The sequence below is a fragment of the Barbus barbus genome (genome assembly GCF_936440315.1).
Source record: "Barbus barbus genome assembly, chromosome: 23".
NCBI lineage: Eukaryota > Metazoa > Chordata > Actinopteri > Cypriniformes > Cyprinidae > Barbus > Barbus barbus.
In genome coordinates, this window is record NC_136751.1 from 2,250,840 (window position 1) to 2,268,360 (window position 17,521).

A 17,521-nucleotide genomic window follows, 5' to 3' on the forward strand; every position below is an offset into this window, starting at 1 on the left:
CTAAGCCTCTAACAAACGGCATAATTTGGCTGGGTTTGTTTTTCCATGGTCTCCCGTCCTCGCCGTGTACTCAGAAGCTAATCGTGGCGGGGGAGGAGAGCCGAGCCGCTTGACATTTGGTGTTGAGTTACAAAACCTGATGCTTCAAAGTTGCCATTAAGCAAAGATTTGAGAAGAACTCCATCTCCTCTCTAATCTCATTTGTGAGAAAAAGGGTGTTTTTTTTCTGCATGGATTCACTCCCATGAAAAATAAGCTATAACCTGGGGGTTAGTTGATAAGGATGTGCTTTTAGTGTAAGTCCATGACGTCCATAAAACTGTGGAGAGCAGAGATACTTGTAAAACTTTTGGTTATGCTCATAAAATAAATAAATAAAATATTTGACATATTTGAAGTTTATGAAGTCTCTTCTGCTCCCAAAGGCTGCATTCATTTGATCAAATATATATTAAATACAGTAATGTTATGGACTATTACACTTTAAATAGCTATTTTTATAAATAACAGTTCAACAATATAATAAAAAATAATATTACAACTTTATGCATTTCTTTACTCACTTAATGCATGTGGCGTGAATAACAGCATTACAAATGAATTACTGCTTTTGCTCATGTTCAAACTGATCTTGCTTAATGTATTAATAATATATTAATATAAATGACTGTCTGACAGGAGAAGCAAACCTTGCTGGATAATAGTGACTAAATATGCAGGTGTGTTACTCACAGTCGTGTTACCCATAAGGCCATGCAAGATCTCAATGAGTTTGTTTCTACATCAGAAATGTGTCTCTGCATCAGTGTCTCAGCAGTGGATGCTCTGCAGTGAATGGGTGCCGTCAGAATGAGAGTCCAAACAGCTGATAAAAACATCACAATAATCCACACCACTCCAGTCCATCACTTAACATCTAGAGAAGAGAAAAGCTGTGTGTTTGTAATAAACAAATCCACAATTAATTAAAACGTTATAACTTTAATCAGTTGCTTCCAGCAAAAATATGAGTCCATAATAATGCTTCCTCCAGAAAATGAAGTCCATCTCCTGTTGTCTCTCACATCAAATTCCAAGTAAAAAATTTAAAAAAGTATAATAATTTAAAATAATTAATATTTTTTATCAGCAGTGACAGTAAAGACATTTATAACAAAAGTTTTCTATTTCATAACAGTGCTGTGCTTTTCTACTTTTTATCCATCAAAGACTTCTGAAAAAAAGTATCAGTTTCCACAAAAATATTGGGCAGCACAAATGTTTCCAGCACTGCTAATAATCAGAAAGGTTTCTTGAGCAGCAAATCAGCATGTTTTTTTCATGAATAAATTACATTTTACAATACATTACAAAAGAAACTGTTTAAGTTGTAATAATATTTAACAATATTGCTGTTTTTATTGTATTTTCAGCCTTAAAGGAACACTCCACTTTTTTTTGGAAATAAACTACCCTAGAGAAAAACAGTTGAGTTTTACCGTTTTTGAATCCATTCAGCCGATCTCCGGGTCTGGCGGTAGCACTTTTAGCTTAGCTTAGCATTAGATAATTGAATCAGATTAGCCCATTAGCATCTCGCTCCATGGATACCATGGGTGCATCAGGCGAAATGATATGACGCAGCGCCTGAAAGTATCCAGCGCCACTAAATACATTAAATTTAAACTCATTTAATACATTTTCATTTAATTTTAAATGGCATGCAGTTAGTTGACTTTAAACATTAAATTCAGTGCACACTTCAGTATATTCTTTGTAAGTGTAATATTTCTGTGATAGTTGCTCATTAAAAGTATGCTAAAGTTTTAAAGGGTGGCTCTTCACAGTTTTGAGCATCCTTGACATAATTATCAGAGAGGACGCTCCACTCCCAATGGCGGATGTTTTGGCTGTAAATCTCCCATTGTTTGCTTTTAATTAGCTTTGGTAGAGTTTCATCACAGGCCTGGCTCTGCCTCAGGAATGTGTGCTAGTGAAATCTAAACAAATTATATACACACACACGGTTTATGGTGAGATGTATTGCGGCCTTCAGGTCCCCCTACTCAGTTATGAGTTATGAGTTATGCGCGAAGAGATTTTCTTTGGAAAAAAAAATCATATTTATTTTTCTCTTTTTAACTTTCTGCCAATTGAGGAAGCATTTTAACACAACTGTAGCAAAGACAGAGGGTGTAAATTAGGTCTGTAATTGTCTTTATTACGTATTTTAGCTTTCGCTTGATTCCACAGGGAATAATGGGAAATGCAGTTTGGCTGCACAAGCCTGTCATCTCATAAATCGCCTTAATGAGTGTTTTCTGCCAAGCTTTACCACTCCTCCTCATCAACAGTGCACAAATTGTGTACAAACTACATTGCATGGTCAATATTCATAATTTATGACCAATACCAATTTGTTTCCACTGTCATTCCTTAATTGATATGTTTTCAACAGTCCCGTTAGAATTATAGTATTTGCACGCACACACATTACACAGCTCTGATTTTATGATGCTGAATTAAAATAATATCTATAAAACTTTCCATCACACATCTCAAAACTTTCAATGACAAAAAAAAGTCAATGTAACAATTTGTATCATTGTAAAAATGTATCAGTTGAATCAATGTAAAAAAAAAAAACTATCTGTGTACAGGAGAGAAAAAATAAATACTTCATTTAATGATAAAGAACTTTAAACATATGTTTATAAATAAGCTTTTGTTCACTTTTTTTCTTTCTCAGTTTGGATGTAGTACAAAACATCTGGCTCATGTTTGCATTTCGTCTGTCTCTGACCATAATTCTGGCTAGGATTGGGCATGGGATACTGTGATGCATGTGAAAACAGGCTGAGAATTGAATAAATAGTTGTAATGAGGCTGAGAGGAAGATAGGAATCATGTATTTGTTGTGTTTTTCTGCCGATTAAGCAGTAGTACAAGACTTCTTCACCTTACAAATGGTGGCCAAACACATATTTTGTGAGAAAGCATGGAACAGGCACAATTTTTGGAATTTGCACCAAAAATGAGTAAAATACAAGTGCTGGATTTCATTCAAAAAATACAATCCAGGAAGGAAGCAATGCTGATTCCGTCTCTCCAAATCTGATTTGACCTTTGACCTTATTATTCACTTCTCCCATATCTTTCTGTCAGGCTGAATGATGCCCCGGTGAGAGGCTATGAGGAGGACGTGGGTAACAAAACCACGTTACGTCTGTTTTATCCTGAATCCGCCTCCCATAATCCTGGTATCCACAATGACCCAGACACCCTGATGGTCCTGGTTCCTTTCAAGCAGCAGGACCTCCGCTGGCTCAAAGAGATCCTGTATGATGAGAAGAGGGTCAGTCTGTCTCACCTTTTTCCCTCATGTGCCAGCATGCACCTGGTTTCCCAGTAATCATGAGGAGCTATGCTCGATTCAGGTCCGAAAGGGTTTCTGGAAGCCTCCGCCCCAGATTTGGCTCGGACGGTCTAGTCAGATCCGTGTTCTGGACCCATATTTCCTTCGGCTGACAGCCAGCAAGCTGCTTCAAATTCCCCTGCAACCACGCAGACAACAGGTGAGATCTGCACACATGTCCAGGATTCGAGGAATGATAAACACCTTTATTGCCATGGACTCTTACTTTGGCAGCACTCTTACTTTGGCAGAACAGATGTTCCAAATAATATGATTACTATTGGTGTCATTTCAGGCATGCATATATATATATACATATAGTACCGTTTACATATTTGATAATAATGAAACGTTTGCAATGAGGCTGACCTTTCCCTCATCCAACCAATCTCACTCCTGAAGCCTAACTTTTAGACGCTGCATGCAGCTGTCCATATTTCGGACGGAATGCATTTGTATCTGCTGTAAATTATGGTGTTCCAGTTTAAATGGTGATTACTGTGTGAGGCTGCTGTTTTTTGTTTTGTTTTGTGTGAGGCTGCTGTTGCGATAGCTATGAAGATTGTAAGTTTTGTTATCGCTACATTAAAAATGCAGCTCAGTCTCGACCTTAACATTTGTCTCACATATCAGTTAGCTATTACTCTGACATGAAGTCGATTTGAGAACTGTTCGAACTACAAGTAGAGCACAGCGATTAATGTACAGTAATATTAGTATCACTCAGCTCAAGTGGAGGCAGCGCTAAACCATAGCTAGTGTCAGCATGTAACAGCCTGTTTCAAGACGGAGAAACACCTCGCGTTTAGCCCATCAGCTGCTTCAAACATTTGAATGCTGAAATGAAGATTTCATTTTTCACTCATGACGAGTTTGCACCCCTGATCCAATGTATTTTAAACTTAAAACCAGAGCTGAATCTCCTATGCTACGTGGGAGGAACACTATATTTGCATTATGCAAAATGCACAGACAAATAAGTTTCTGATTGCAAATCTTCCATGTGAAAGTGGAAGTTAATATGTTTTTAGCAGATGAATTCCGTGCAAATGTTTTGGGACTGATGAACTTTTTGTTTCTTTGATGAATAGAAAGTTCAAAAGAACAGCAATTATTTGAAATGTTAATATTTTGTAACATTATTAATGTCTTTGCTGTCACTTTTGATCAGTAGCGAGGGTCAGTTAAATTCTCTTTAAAAAAATAAACAAAATTAGTCATACTGGCCGCAAACGTTTGAATGGTATCGTGTGTATTTGCTTTTCGTTTGCATCACTTACAGTACTGAAGGTCAGACTATCATTCTTACAGATCGACTTAAACCATAAACGATGCTGTTTTTAATAAAATCACAATCCAGTTGGCGAGCGAAGCCAATTTTCACTCGCATGTGTTAATGCTGGATTCTGCTTGTTTGTCAAAGAGAGCCAAGAGGTTTGTCTATACGGTCAAATTATCTGTTGTGTTTTTCGAATCCACATGTGTCCTGATAAATCCACAGAGATTTACAGAGCCAAAGAATTACGATCAGAAATGTGTCTGTTTATTTCTGGTCCGTGCCAGTAACAGCCTGGAAACACAAGAACACTTCCTCCCCACCCAACTCTTCTCTCTTTCTCTCTCTCTCTCTGTGTCAATCTGTCTTTCTGCATCATTTTGTCATCCATATTTTTAAACTAATTGCAGTGAGTCACACACACACATATATCTCCTCTTTCCCTGCTGTGTACTTTTTATTTTTGGAGGCACACCCCTCCACATAGTTCTGTCAGGCGACCATTTATCAGAAGTACCGTCTCGCTTCTTATATTCCTCTGGCTGCTTAAGAAGGTTGACCTCGTGTGTACCGCGTGGACAGGGACCCCTGCTAACTCCGGGCTGCTGGCCAGAAACGCAGAGACAGCGCGCTCGGGAGGCAGGCAAACTGAGCCGTGCTCCGTCAATAAACATGAGGAGCATTGTGGGAACCACACGTGTACATACACAGCCGCTTCTGGAGCTGTTGAAGGAATGAATGAATGACAAAACCACACAACAAAATTAACAAAACTTAAAAAAAAAACTTAAAATGAAAACAGAAAATATATAAATTAAAACAAATTAAAAATATTAATATAAATTATAATAGCATATCGATACTAAAGTAACTAAGCGTATAGCTACTATGAGTTTAATAGTAGTAGTAGTAGTAATAATAATAATAAAAATATTTATATGTGGGCATTACTATTATTATTATTATTATTATAGACACTTGGGATGTTTTTTTAAATTTGAATAAAATTAAAACTAAATGAATTTCAAATCACATGAGCCAATATTTTATTCACAATAGAACAAAGATAACAAATGTTTAAACTGAGAAATTTAAAAATTTTATGCACAAAATGAGCTCATTTGAAATTTGATGCTTTCTACAGGTCTCAAAATAGATGGGACGGGGGCATGTTTACCATGGTGTAGCATCTCCTCTTTTTCTCAAAACAGTTTGAAGACGTCTGGGCATCGAGGTTATGAGTTTCTGGAGTTTTGGTGTTGGAATTTGGTCCCATTCTTGCCTGATATAGGTTTCCAGCTGCTACAGAGGTCGTGGTCATCTTTGACATATTTTTCATTTAATGATGAACCAAATGTTCTCTATAGGTGAGAGATCTGGACTGCAGGCAGGCCAGTTCAGCACCCGGACTCTTCTACTACGAAAACATGCTGTTGTAATAGCTGCACATACTGCTGAAATTACATGTCATCTGGAGGGGAGCATATGTTGCTCTAAAACTTTTATATACCTTTTCAGCATTCATAGTGCCTTCCAAAACATGCAAGCTGCACATACCGTATGCAATAATACACCCCCATACCATCAGAGATGCTGGCTTTTTAATTGAATGGTGATAACACACTGGAAGGTCTCCCTCCTCCCAGAGGACACAGCGTCCGTTATTTCCAACAAGAATGTCGAATTTGGACTCGTCTGACCATAGAACACTTTTCCACTTTGAAACAGTCCATTTTAAATGAGCCTTGGCCCACAGGACACAATGGCGCTTCTGGACCATGTTCACATATGGCTTCCTTTTTGCATGACAGAGCTTTAGTTGGCATCTGCAGATGGCACGGCGGATTGTGTTTACCAACAGTGGTTTCTGGAAGTATTCCTGGGCCCATTTAGTAATGTCAATGACAGAATCATGCCGATGAGTGATGCGGTGTCGTCTGAGGTCCCGAAGACCACGGGCATCCAACAAAGGTCTTTGGCCTTGTCCCTTACGCAGAGATTTCTCCATTTTCTCTGAAGCTTTTGATGATGTTATGCACTGTAGATGATGAGATTTGCAAATGCGTTGTAATTTGATGTAGAGGAACGTTGTTTTTAAAGTATTCCACACTGTTTTTATGCACTCTTTCACAGATTGGAGAGCCTCTGCCCATCTTTACTTCTGAGAGACTCTGCCTCTCTAAGCCTCTCTAATCCCTTTTATAGCTAATGGTATAACAGACATGACATCAGTTAACTTAATTAGTTGCTAGATGTTCTTCCAGCTAAATCTTTTCAAAATGTCTTGCTTTTTCAGCGCTTTGTTGCCCCTGTGCCAACTTTTTTGAGACCTGTAGCAGGCATCAAATTTGAAATGAGCTAATTTAGTGTATAAAAGTGTAAAATGTCTCTGTTTAAATATTTGTTATGTTTATCAGTGCTGTTGCATAATGTTTACAGCCACATTTGGAAAGGAAACATTCTAATGATGAACATGATGAAATGGTAACACTGTTGTGGAAAGGGAGGCTGAGATGTGCAATGTCTTTGAGGAGATAAATGAGTGTGTTTTGTGTGGGAGCGCACAGATTAGTAGCTGGGAAAATCTTGGAGCAATGTTAAAAAGCTAATGACTTGGAACGAGAGAGAGATTGACGCAACTTAAGCAGTCATGGCTGGAAAAACCAAGACGCATTACTTACTTTTACTACTGTAAGTGGAACGTTTCCAACTTAAAAGTTGAAGTCTGGCAATAATTTACAGGGAATACATTGGAAATAGTTCATTGCATTGTTTTGATTGCAGCGTATGTGTGTGTTAAATGTTTATAGAATGTGAAAGAGCTGCTGCTGCTGCTTTTTTTTTTCTTTTTTTTTAACAGCCAATAGGTTATGTTACACTACAGGCTTATTCTGAGATGGCTACAAGGGGGAGTAAAGGAAGGGAGATAATTTGATTAGACATATTTGTATAGAAAATAAGCAATAAAATCTGCTATAGATGACTTGAACTAAAAGCTTTCACGGGGATATAATTCTTTCAGAGGAGAGATAAAGCTGTCTTCAGCCACCCCCTGCAGGAGGACAAACACTATTAAACACACTTTACCTGATCAGCTCGTTCTCCGTTTCTCCGTCAGAAACTAGTCCACCCCACCACTGGCATTCTGGCTGTATTTGTGGCACTGAACTACTGTGACATTGTGCACATGGCTGGATTTGGATATCCAGAGTCCAGGAACCAAAAACAGCCCATCCACTATTACGGAAAGGAGACAATGAAATCCATGAAGGTTAGTATAAAGCGTCCGTTTGCAATGGAAAAACTGAGTTGTGGTTGGTGCTTTGATTCTCATACTGCCGTATACTGTATGTCACGTTGCGCTGCTTTACCGAATGTCGTTGTTGTTGTTTCAGAATTCCTACCATGATCTGAATCAAGAGGCTCTCGTGCTTAAGAGACTGGAAGACCAGGGAGCTATTTTATATCTTCATCCTCATTCCTGACACCCAACATAAACACACGTATATACAGCCCTAAAGACAATATCTTCATCTTCGGACTGATTTGGACTGAACTAAAATGTCCAGCTCTCACACTGCAAAGCTATTAGTTGTTTCTGTAAGGTTTCTGCATTTCTGTGTGATTTAATAATTTGTATCTGACCTCGAGTATTTATATAATTAATGCATCTTTTCTGCTTATTGTTTTGTTTCCTTTCGGGAACTTAAAAATAAATATCACCAATGGATATTTTGTGAACTTCTTACAGTAAGTATTTATTAAAATTAATATTTTTAGATGATGATTTAATTACTATAAGCAATACTCATAAGATTTATGTTGAACAAATGGACTGTCAATTGACTGTCTCCTGCTTCTCAGACTTTTCTCATCTGGAGTTTCAGAAGCGATGTCTCAAGTTGTGCTCAGATTTGTCAAGATAAAAAAAGTCTCAGAGAAGAGATCTCAATATTTATCATCCAAATCCACACTAATACAGCTCTGTATCCATACTGTAGTATGAAAGTACTGTAATTGCATGCATTTTCATTAAAAATAAGTCATTGTATGAAAAACATCTGAGACAAAAATGAAACAACTGTGAGCTCATTAAAAACAACCAAATACATACATAAAAAAAAAAAAAAAGCTTTTTTTATAGTTCCCATATTTAATATATTTAAAGGACAAGTTCAGAACAGTAATCTTTTTCCCAGATTGCCATATCGTCCTCACTCTGTGCCAAAAGGCACTAGATAATTTGCAAGCAGGGGAACAAAACAACAACAAGAAGGATAAAATAACACTAGAAGGATAGATCAGCTAATTTCTTTTTATTTAATTTTAATTTTGGGATGAATCTTTCAAATAAGATATTATATTTGAGCATGCTGAGATATTCAATATTTCTCTGAGCAGCAGTGATTGTGAAGTCATGAGCAGGATATCTCTAGCAATGTCTCACATCACCTGGAGAGGGCGACCGATCTACGTGACTCCGTAAGCGCGCTCTGTTTACAGAGAGAGAGAAACATGAGTCTACATGCATGCGCTCAAGCACATCATATGTACATGATGGCCTTATGTTCACTTTCTGCTTCTTGTTTCAATCTGAAGTGGAAGGAGCTGCCTTTCTGTGTGAATCTGATTCATTACTCAGAGCTTCACAGAGGAGGAACATCTGGAGCTGTTTCAGGCAGCAGAGTGTTTTTTATGTGCCTAAATGTGCTGCCAGACTACAAGGCCTCGTTACTTACAGCCCTTAATATGACTGATGTTTGGTCTCAAAGCCCAATACTGCAAACATATCTAGTGTGAGGTGAACTTTTGGTTCATTCACATGGATGTTGCAAAACATGAACCACCAGTGTCTTTCATAAATCAGAGCCATAATTGGAGGTGGCACATGAAGGCATCACATGAACGGTCCAGACTGTTCTAGAACATTTTTTTTTTTCAGCCAGGGTGAAAAAATGTCTTAACGATAAGATTAAAAGTACTAATAGATGTTTTCATATTTTCGCTTCCCTTAAAGTATTCTAGGGCAGTGTTTCCCAACCTTTTTTCTGCCGTGGCACAGTTTTGATATGTAACAAATCCCACTAGGCATTATATTAAAAGAAAAAACAAAAAGGGGAAAAGGTTTGTTTGTTTATTTATTTATTTTTTCAGTAATTAATCACTGCGTTATCAGAGTTGGTATTTTGGCTTTATTATGATCAGACACTTAATTTCTGAAAATCATACTCAAATGGATTTAACAAGGTTTATGAAGACCGGATAACAGTGATATTTGCTTTTTGGACAGCGTTACAGATATTAATGAAATAAAGGCCATATGCTTTAAAGAACTTATTTTGATGTGTTGCCTAACATACTAAAGCACATATGGACTACTTCATTTTCTTGTTACATTTTGCAGTATTGTTGCATCAAGTTTATATTTTTTAAACACACAATTGTGAATATAGAGGTATACACTGAAGTCCTACTTAAGTGGGTCAATCATATTTAAATAGTTTAAATACATTTTAATTATAATACATACGATTAATTTAAATTAATTGTAAATAACACAAATACTGATTATCTGAAAACATTGCATTCAGTTCACAATTACTGTAAGTAGCTATATTATTTTTGTAAGCTAAAGTGCACTTATTTTTCAAAAGGGCCGTCCTTTTAGGACATGTCTGATGCATAATTTTTGGACGAAATCTGATATGTAATTGTATGGACTATTTGAGATGCTCATGTCATAGTCATCCACCCCTTTTGCTATCAGATTCTTCTCTGTATTCTCCATTAGTACACACATATTTCAGTTCCATGCCAGTGCAGACAGAAACTGCGGCTGGATTTTCTCTATGTAGGGATGGGCTGCCATTTGAAGTAGTTTAGGGCACAACAGAGTAGCTGAAGTGCGTCACTGGCCCTCTTCTTCTGAGGCTGGAGTGTGTGAACAGCGGCGGTCTCATTCCCCCTGCAGAATCAGTGCGGAACCTGGATGCATTGCTTTGCCATACCTGATTGGTCATCCTAGTCAGTGTTATGCAACACACAGTTACATAATCAAAAAATATCTGTTTATATGACAACTGAAAACAAGGTCAGTGCAAGTTACCAATGGGACACCTTGTTAAAACATGCCTGTAGATGTGGGTATATGTACGTTTACATGCCAGATTGCATCAAGATTGCAGGTTTTGATCAGAAAATACCTCAATGTTTTTCATCAATTATACAGGAATATGTACAATTCTTCTTAAATCAGTGTTAGAGTAGTTAGTAGCCTATTTGCACATTTAAAATTCAGGTTTAAATGACCCATCGGCTGGTAAATGACAGATTTGTGTGATATTTAAATGCTCAGCTCTGTTCCAGTAATCAGCGTAGCTGCCTTGCATGAAAAGTATATGCAAATGGGAAGTACCGCTAGAAATTGGTTGCTCTTCAATAATTTTCTCCTGCAGTACGATACTGCTGCATCATCATGATGCTTGCGTGTAATTCTTGGCTCAGATGCACAAAGAGCTGCTGCTTTTTTTTCCATAATTGCAAAATCAGCTCTCTTTACACACTTGAACCGTTTGCATGTGCCAACAAATCCGTTTGATACTTTTGCTTTTTTTGTTTGCCGATGGCGTTTGAATTCTAAAAGCGTTCTTTGAACGTTAAGACAGCGTTGAGCAGAGATAATGTTGTGTACCTGAATGCTGTATTGCGCTCAGTGCACCCACACTCTCTTAACAATTGTGCCAAACCTGAACTGGTCTTATTGTCCCCATGTGATGAACCTTCCCACACGTTGTGTAGAGCAGGGATTGTGCAGGTAAAAGCACACACGCACTGATAACACGGTTTTGGTGAAGAGGTAGATATTGGGTTGCTCTTTTTATTCACATTCTGCTATTATTATCAGAAGCAGCTAATTTGATATCTAAAGATGGAGACAAGTGAGAGAAACTGGGAAACGTCCAATTTTCCTACCTAACTTGAAGTCAGGTTATTTGCAAATGCAGTTAACTTTAGTCATTTAACAAATTATTTTGTCCAAAGCTGCTTACAGCTGAGAAACTTCTTTAACTCTCATTTTCTATTTTGATATCTGAGAGACCCCAGGGCCTTTTAATAGCTCAAAAACACGCTTAACATTAAAAGTCAGTCAAGCAAAGTCTTTAAAACCCAAGAAATAAAAGTCTGGTTCTGGTTCTTTTTAGTCCATGTCTTCTGCCATTAGTTTCTATGGCATGCATATGTTGAAATGTTATGAAATCAGGAAGTCTCAATATTATCGATGCCATTTTTGTGCATACATGCTGGAATATTAGCACTCAATTTCACATACATATTTAAGAATAGGGGTTAACAAACTTATATCGGCTTAGACCTGAAGAATTTACTTAAAGTGCCCCTGAGATTTTGAGTTAATATTTCAATAATTTAATTGGATCATTTTCAGTTTTGTCACAAAATATTTTTACTGGACTCATGCTGAAGCTTTCATCAGATTGCCCCAAAATGGACGGAGACCATTTTCGCACTATGGCGGTCAAAAGTTATTGAATGTTTTTGATATATTGAACCACTTGCATGCAACACAATGATGTTGAAGTGAAGCTGTATCTTTCCACCACTTTGATGCACAGAATGACAAAGCCAACTTTGAAAGCATAAGATCCCACCCTCCATGCAAATCACTCTCCAAAGCCACACCTTCACAACACAAGAACGCACACAGGCAGAGCAGAGGGTACCCAGCAACACGATGAGAGACGGTGTCAATGCTGTCAGATTAGCTCATGTCTCATTCACTGGTGAGAAAACATTACAGTACAAAGCGCATAATATTACAATAATAACACCATCCATAATTAACTCGCTGATGACGTTTCATATGAACAGGATACATACATTGGCAGGCAGGTAGGACAGCCTTTCGTAGTCCTCGGACCAAGGAATATTAATTGGACGAACATTTTATGGCCCTATGTCTTCCACACATTATATAAATACATATAAATACATTTAGAGCGCTTAACTTAGTGATTGCCATTGAGATGTGAAGAGACTTTCAACCAACGTAACAAAAAATGATTTCGAGCCAAATCACCTACCCTGCCTTTAAGCATATTGAATGTGCAAAAGTATATTTTTAATAAACTGTACTTTCAGAAAATATTAAATGAATGAAATAAAAGCCTACTCAAGTGCACTTAAAGAGAGCCACTTTCTTGACTATCATTCTTAACACAATTACACTTTTACAATGTTAATTTTCTGACAGTGTCAAATTATTTTTTACTTCAAAATATATTTGAACTATTGTTTTAATAATCGTTTGCCTTGTTTTACAGAAGTACACTTATTTTGATATGTTGACTAACATACTAAAGCACATGTAAAGTACCAGATTACTGTATAATTTAACTGTATTGCTATTTGATATTAAATTTAATGCATGCACTAAATTACATCATCATTACAAATGCTCATGTTTACAAATATATTTAAATACACAACAACTTTCAATGGGATAGACATTAAAGTATAGAGTAAGTACTAGATATTTAAGTATTTTAAATATATATTTTAGTCATATTTTTGTTAATCATAAATGCTTGTCAGTTCATTCAGCAGTAACTTTAACCATATTTCAATGACAATAGAAGTAATAATGAAATTGCATATAAAGGTCTGATTTAAGTGAGTCAAAACGCACTCTTAAGTTCAACTAACTGAATTTAATGTAAATTTAAATTATAATACATTTTCATTACTGTAAATTGTAACATGCAAAAGTGTGCATTGTGTTGTTGAAACACTGGGAACGATCTTGTCTAAAACTAGTGAAATTTTGCCAAAGGGCAGAAAATTGCGAATAGCATCTTAATTGCTCATTACGTCCTGAAAGCATTGCATATATGGTTCCTTTTTGCATGTGTGATGCTGGTAGGTTTGCACAGGGTTTTCCTGCTTTACAGACAAACTGATGACAGTCAGTCACTCTTTGTCTACGTGTCAACATTCATGATCTGTCTATCTAGCTGAAAAACTGGATCACACGTGGTGGGTTTACACGGGCTTCACGAGTATCTTCAGCAGCCGGATTTTGAAATCACTGCTTTGATTAGAGCCAGCGGGCTCCTCCTGCTTAACATGTCTCATTGGTTTGTTTGTCATTACGTGCTGTGTTTCTCTGGCTGCGGTCGCTGAGGTGTAGCTCTGTGACTCTGAACCCAGCTGTTCAGACGAATGCCCTCATGTTTTGCCCTCATGCCCTTTGTTCAGTACACATCATTTGTATACACCTGATCGAAAATGCACAACTAAAGACTGACACTGCCCTACATCTCCACACAGACAGACATGCATAAACTAAAAATCTGTTTCATGTGCGTGCACGACTTGCTGTACATGAAAATGGTAATTTTTCAGTTATAACTGTGAAATGTGCTTGTCAATTAATCAAAAAGTAATTTCAGGGCATGAAGAACAAATATGTTCTCATGTCAGACCGCCATTTTCTTCTTCTTCTTCTTCTTCTCAGAAAGCAGTGACGTAGTCAAAACATCCAGTAGTGTAGAATATGTACTCGCTGGATCTCTGCAGTCTTCTCGTAAATACTATACTGCATATTTTGCACTCTTTTTTGGACAGTATTTGTTGACTTTTGATAATTAAGTTATTTATTTACGCATTTTTTTTAACCAGGAAAGGAGTGGTTTTGATGCACAGTTACATTTATTGTCTCTTATAACAACAATCCTTTATTTAAACCCATGAAAATGCAGATCCTGTTGTATATAATAGTGAAAAATTTGTGACTGATCTAAAAAACACATTTATTAGTTGATGCATTTTTCTAATCCTTGAGAACTGATAGTTAATACAGATTTTATTTTTTAATTGTACTTTTTTATATTATATTATATTATGTTATATGATAACATGCACAAAACTCCTCCAAAAAAATATGGCTCTACTCAAAGACCCTACATATGAATAAATGTAATATATTTTCACATCCTATTTATTGCATTATTGTTGTATTGTTAGATTTGTTTTAATTTTAATGTAAAAACAAACAAACAAACACAAATTTTTACACCTAGAATTTTTCACCTATATTATTGGGATCTCTGGGCTCTGGCCATAAATACAGTAAGATCAGTCTGACTAAGGGTCTTCTGCAGTTCTCATTCTCTGATACTCCTTAAGGACATCCGAGATGTAAATACAGTGAGTTCTCATAGACATGTGATCCGTAACATGTTCTTTGAATCTCTTTGTGTGTGGCCAAACACAGTAAAATATATTTACTGTAAATTGATTGGTGCAGCTGATGCCAGGCTCTCGTCAAACTCACTGTGAAGTTTCTCTGTCATGGCAGTGCCAGCGTTCTGCAGCAACACTCGTGATATGATTATGAGCATCCAGAAGGTGATCCCACAACAACACAGATGTCCTATATCCAAACATGCTGCGTTCAATGCGTGCATGGGAGTTCAAGGAGTACAAAATGAGGAGTTTTAATAAATCTTTGTTTTACGAAGACACTACACTAACAAAAAGGTGTGATGAAGTAGGGGAGATGGGGTGACTGTAATACTTTAACAAAACATTAATGATTCAACATATCAGTTCTCACTCTGTTTGAGAAAAAGAAGGGCGATTCTAAATATTACTAGATTTTTTTATGTTATGTAAAGTTTTTATGTAAGTGTTAAACAGGATTCTTTGTCATTTTAACTGAAATTTAATTATATAATTACATTTACATTATGGAAGTGTACTAAGTGTACTGTAATAATGTATTTTACTGCATTTTATTATTTTTTTTTCACTTGGGAGATTCATATCTGATGCAAAAAAAACTAATCCTATAATAAATTATTATAGACCACATTTCAACCAGATTTCAACTCCATGTATAAAACATGAATAAGCTATCTATATATTTATCCGGAGGACAGATTCAATAATTCATCTATCATCTTTTGTAGCGTTACTCCTCTTTTCCTCTCTCCTGTGGCTGGCGTTCCAGGAATAAGAGCCCCAGAGGTTTTCCGAACACTAAAAAGGACAGAGAGTGAGACAAATCGAGTCTCTGAGGACATGAGGGTAACCCTGGGGGAAGAAACACTGAGATTCAGCTGCTGACCTTGTCCCTGAGCTCCTGGACTCATTTACACACAAGCACTCCCAGCCGCATGCACACAAATTCTGCTCTTACCGACACATTCCAGCCTATTGATTCTATACGATTTCATCCTATTCAATTCCACTCCACTGTAGCTCTCATCCATTCTGAATACTGAATAATAACTGGCACATTCAGTCTGCGCAAACGTGCTCTGCTGTCTCCAATCACAGATGCCTCTGTGTCTCATGGGATAGTGTTCTGTCTGTTTGTTTTCTGGGAAAGGACTGCAAGTGAGAAATCATGCTAAAGTATGACTTATTAGCTACAGTATCAAAACATATTTTTCAAAAGATATTGTAGTATATTGTAAATGAGTCATTGAATCATTTATTCAACATATTAAATCAGAAATAGTTAATAAGAATAGATCATTGACTCATTCACTCAACTGATTTGTTCAAAAACGCAGATTCATTCAGCGACCAAACGCTACTGTTTAGAGACGTACAATTCTGATGTGCTTTATTTGGAACTATCTTTATTGGTGAAAGACTGAAAATACCAAAAAATAAATAAATACATTTTGAAATGAACAAAACAGGTTATTAGGGTGTGTTTTACAAGAAAATGCAATTTTAGTCTTTCTACATGTGAATTTCACATTTAACTCGATGTGATACTTAATTATTAAATTATTTGTCAATTGTTCTAGCAATTTCCGAGGTAAAATTGAAGTAAAAAAAAAACAAAAAACAGTAGAAGACCATTTTTTTTCTAGGACAATATTTATGTATAATAACCAGTGTAATGTTTATTTTGTAAATTGTCTACCTATGTATGTAATTATTATAGAAATTTTAAGTAAAACTACAAGTAATAGAAAAGTACTAGAGGCCTTAGGGTTACACTAAGTTTTAATAATCCACTTTAAGTTATTCTACTAAGTAACTTTGCAACTACATATCAACTAACTATAATTAATTTGCTACTACATGTCAACTAACTGTCTTTAGTGTATTAGAGTTTTAGTAGACTGTTTGGTTAGTAGAATAAGTTGACGTACTTGGAAGTTACTTATAGTCAGTAGAATATCTATTGGGGACCCTCAAAAGAAAATATATGTAAGCAGATATTAAGCAGACCATCTACTTATACTCTAATGAATGCTATTGACATGTAGCTACTTATAGCTAGTAGAATGTCTAAAATAGAGTTACTGTTCTTAGTAATAAAAGTTAAGTATAATAAGGAAGTATAGTTCCTCAAGAGCTTCACACTCATGTGGAGGAGTGCAGACTCATATCGCAGTTCTGATGGTACCAGAACAATACACACAGTACCTGTTGACCTCTGCTTTTGATGTGTCAGGAGAAATATTGGATTTGCTGCAAGCTGTTCCTCACAGAGGATTTCTACAGTTTCAACTATTTGGCTTCAGGCTATGTGTGTTCCTCTCCTACTCAATCTACAGCTACATTTGTGCTGTTTAAAATAATTCTAACCTCACATGAGTCTGAAGGCAATTCAAATGGAGCAAGTTTATGTGCATAAAAACAGAACCAGCAATTATTTAAATATTTTTTTTTATTATTTTTTTAAATTAATTATTCTGACCACCCATTTCTGCAAAACACAGTGCAACGGTTATATAACACTTATACATTATTATATAATAATAATCATATTTATTATCTCCATAAGAAAATTGATTATATATACAATA

The 17,521-nt window shown here is 36.3% G+C and overlaps 1 protein-coding gene across 7 annotated transcripts in view; it reads left to right on the forward strand.

The window, feature by feature from the left end:
• st3gal4 (ST3 beta-galactoside alpha-2,3-sialyltransferase 4) overlaps positions 1-9,768 on the forward strand; it is a 33,606-nt gene extending 23,838 nt beyond the window's left edge. For 3 of the 7 annotated variants that reach the window (XR_013781821.1, XR_013781822.1, XR_013781823.1), the window contains exons 8-12: positions 3,145-3,334; positions 3,417-3,554; positions 7,789-7,941; positions 8,066-8,420; positions 8,535-8,764. Coding sequence is in view for 4 of the 7 variants with exons in the window: in XM_079374605.1 (XP_079230731.1) it covers positions 3,145-3,334; positions 3,417-3,554; positions 7,789-7,941; positions 8,066-8,155 (571 nt within the window). In the remaining 3 variants the exon portion in view is untranslated. Of the gene's footprint in view, positions 1-3,144; positions 3,335-3,416; positions 3,555-7,788; positions 7,942-8,065 lie in introns of all 7 variants that reach the window. The other 4 variants (XM_079374605.1, XM_079374606.1, XM_079374608.1 and 1 more) reach the window with 2 other exon arrangements.
• The last annotated feature ends 7,753 nt before the right edge of the window (positions 9,769-17,521 follow it).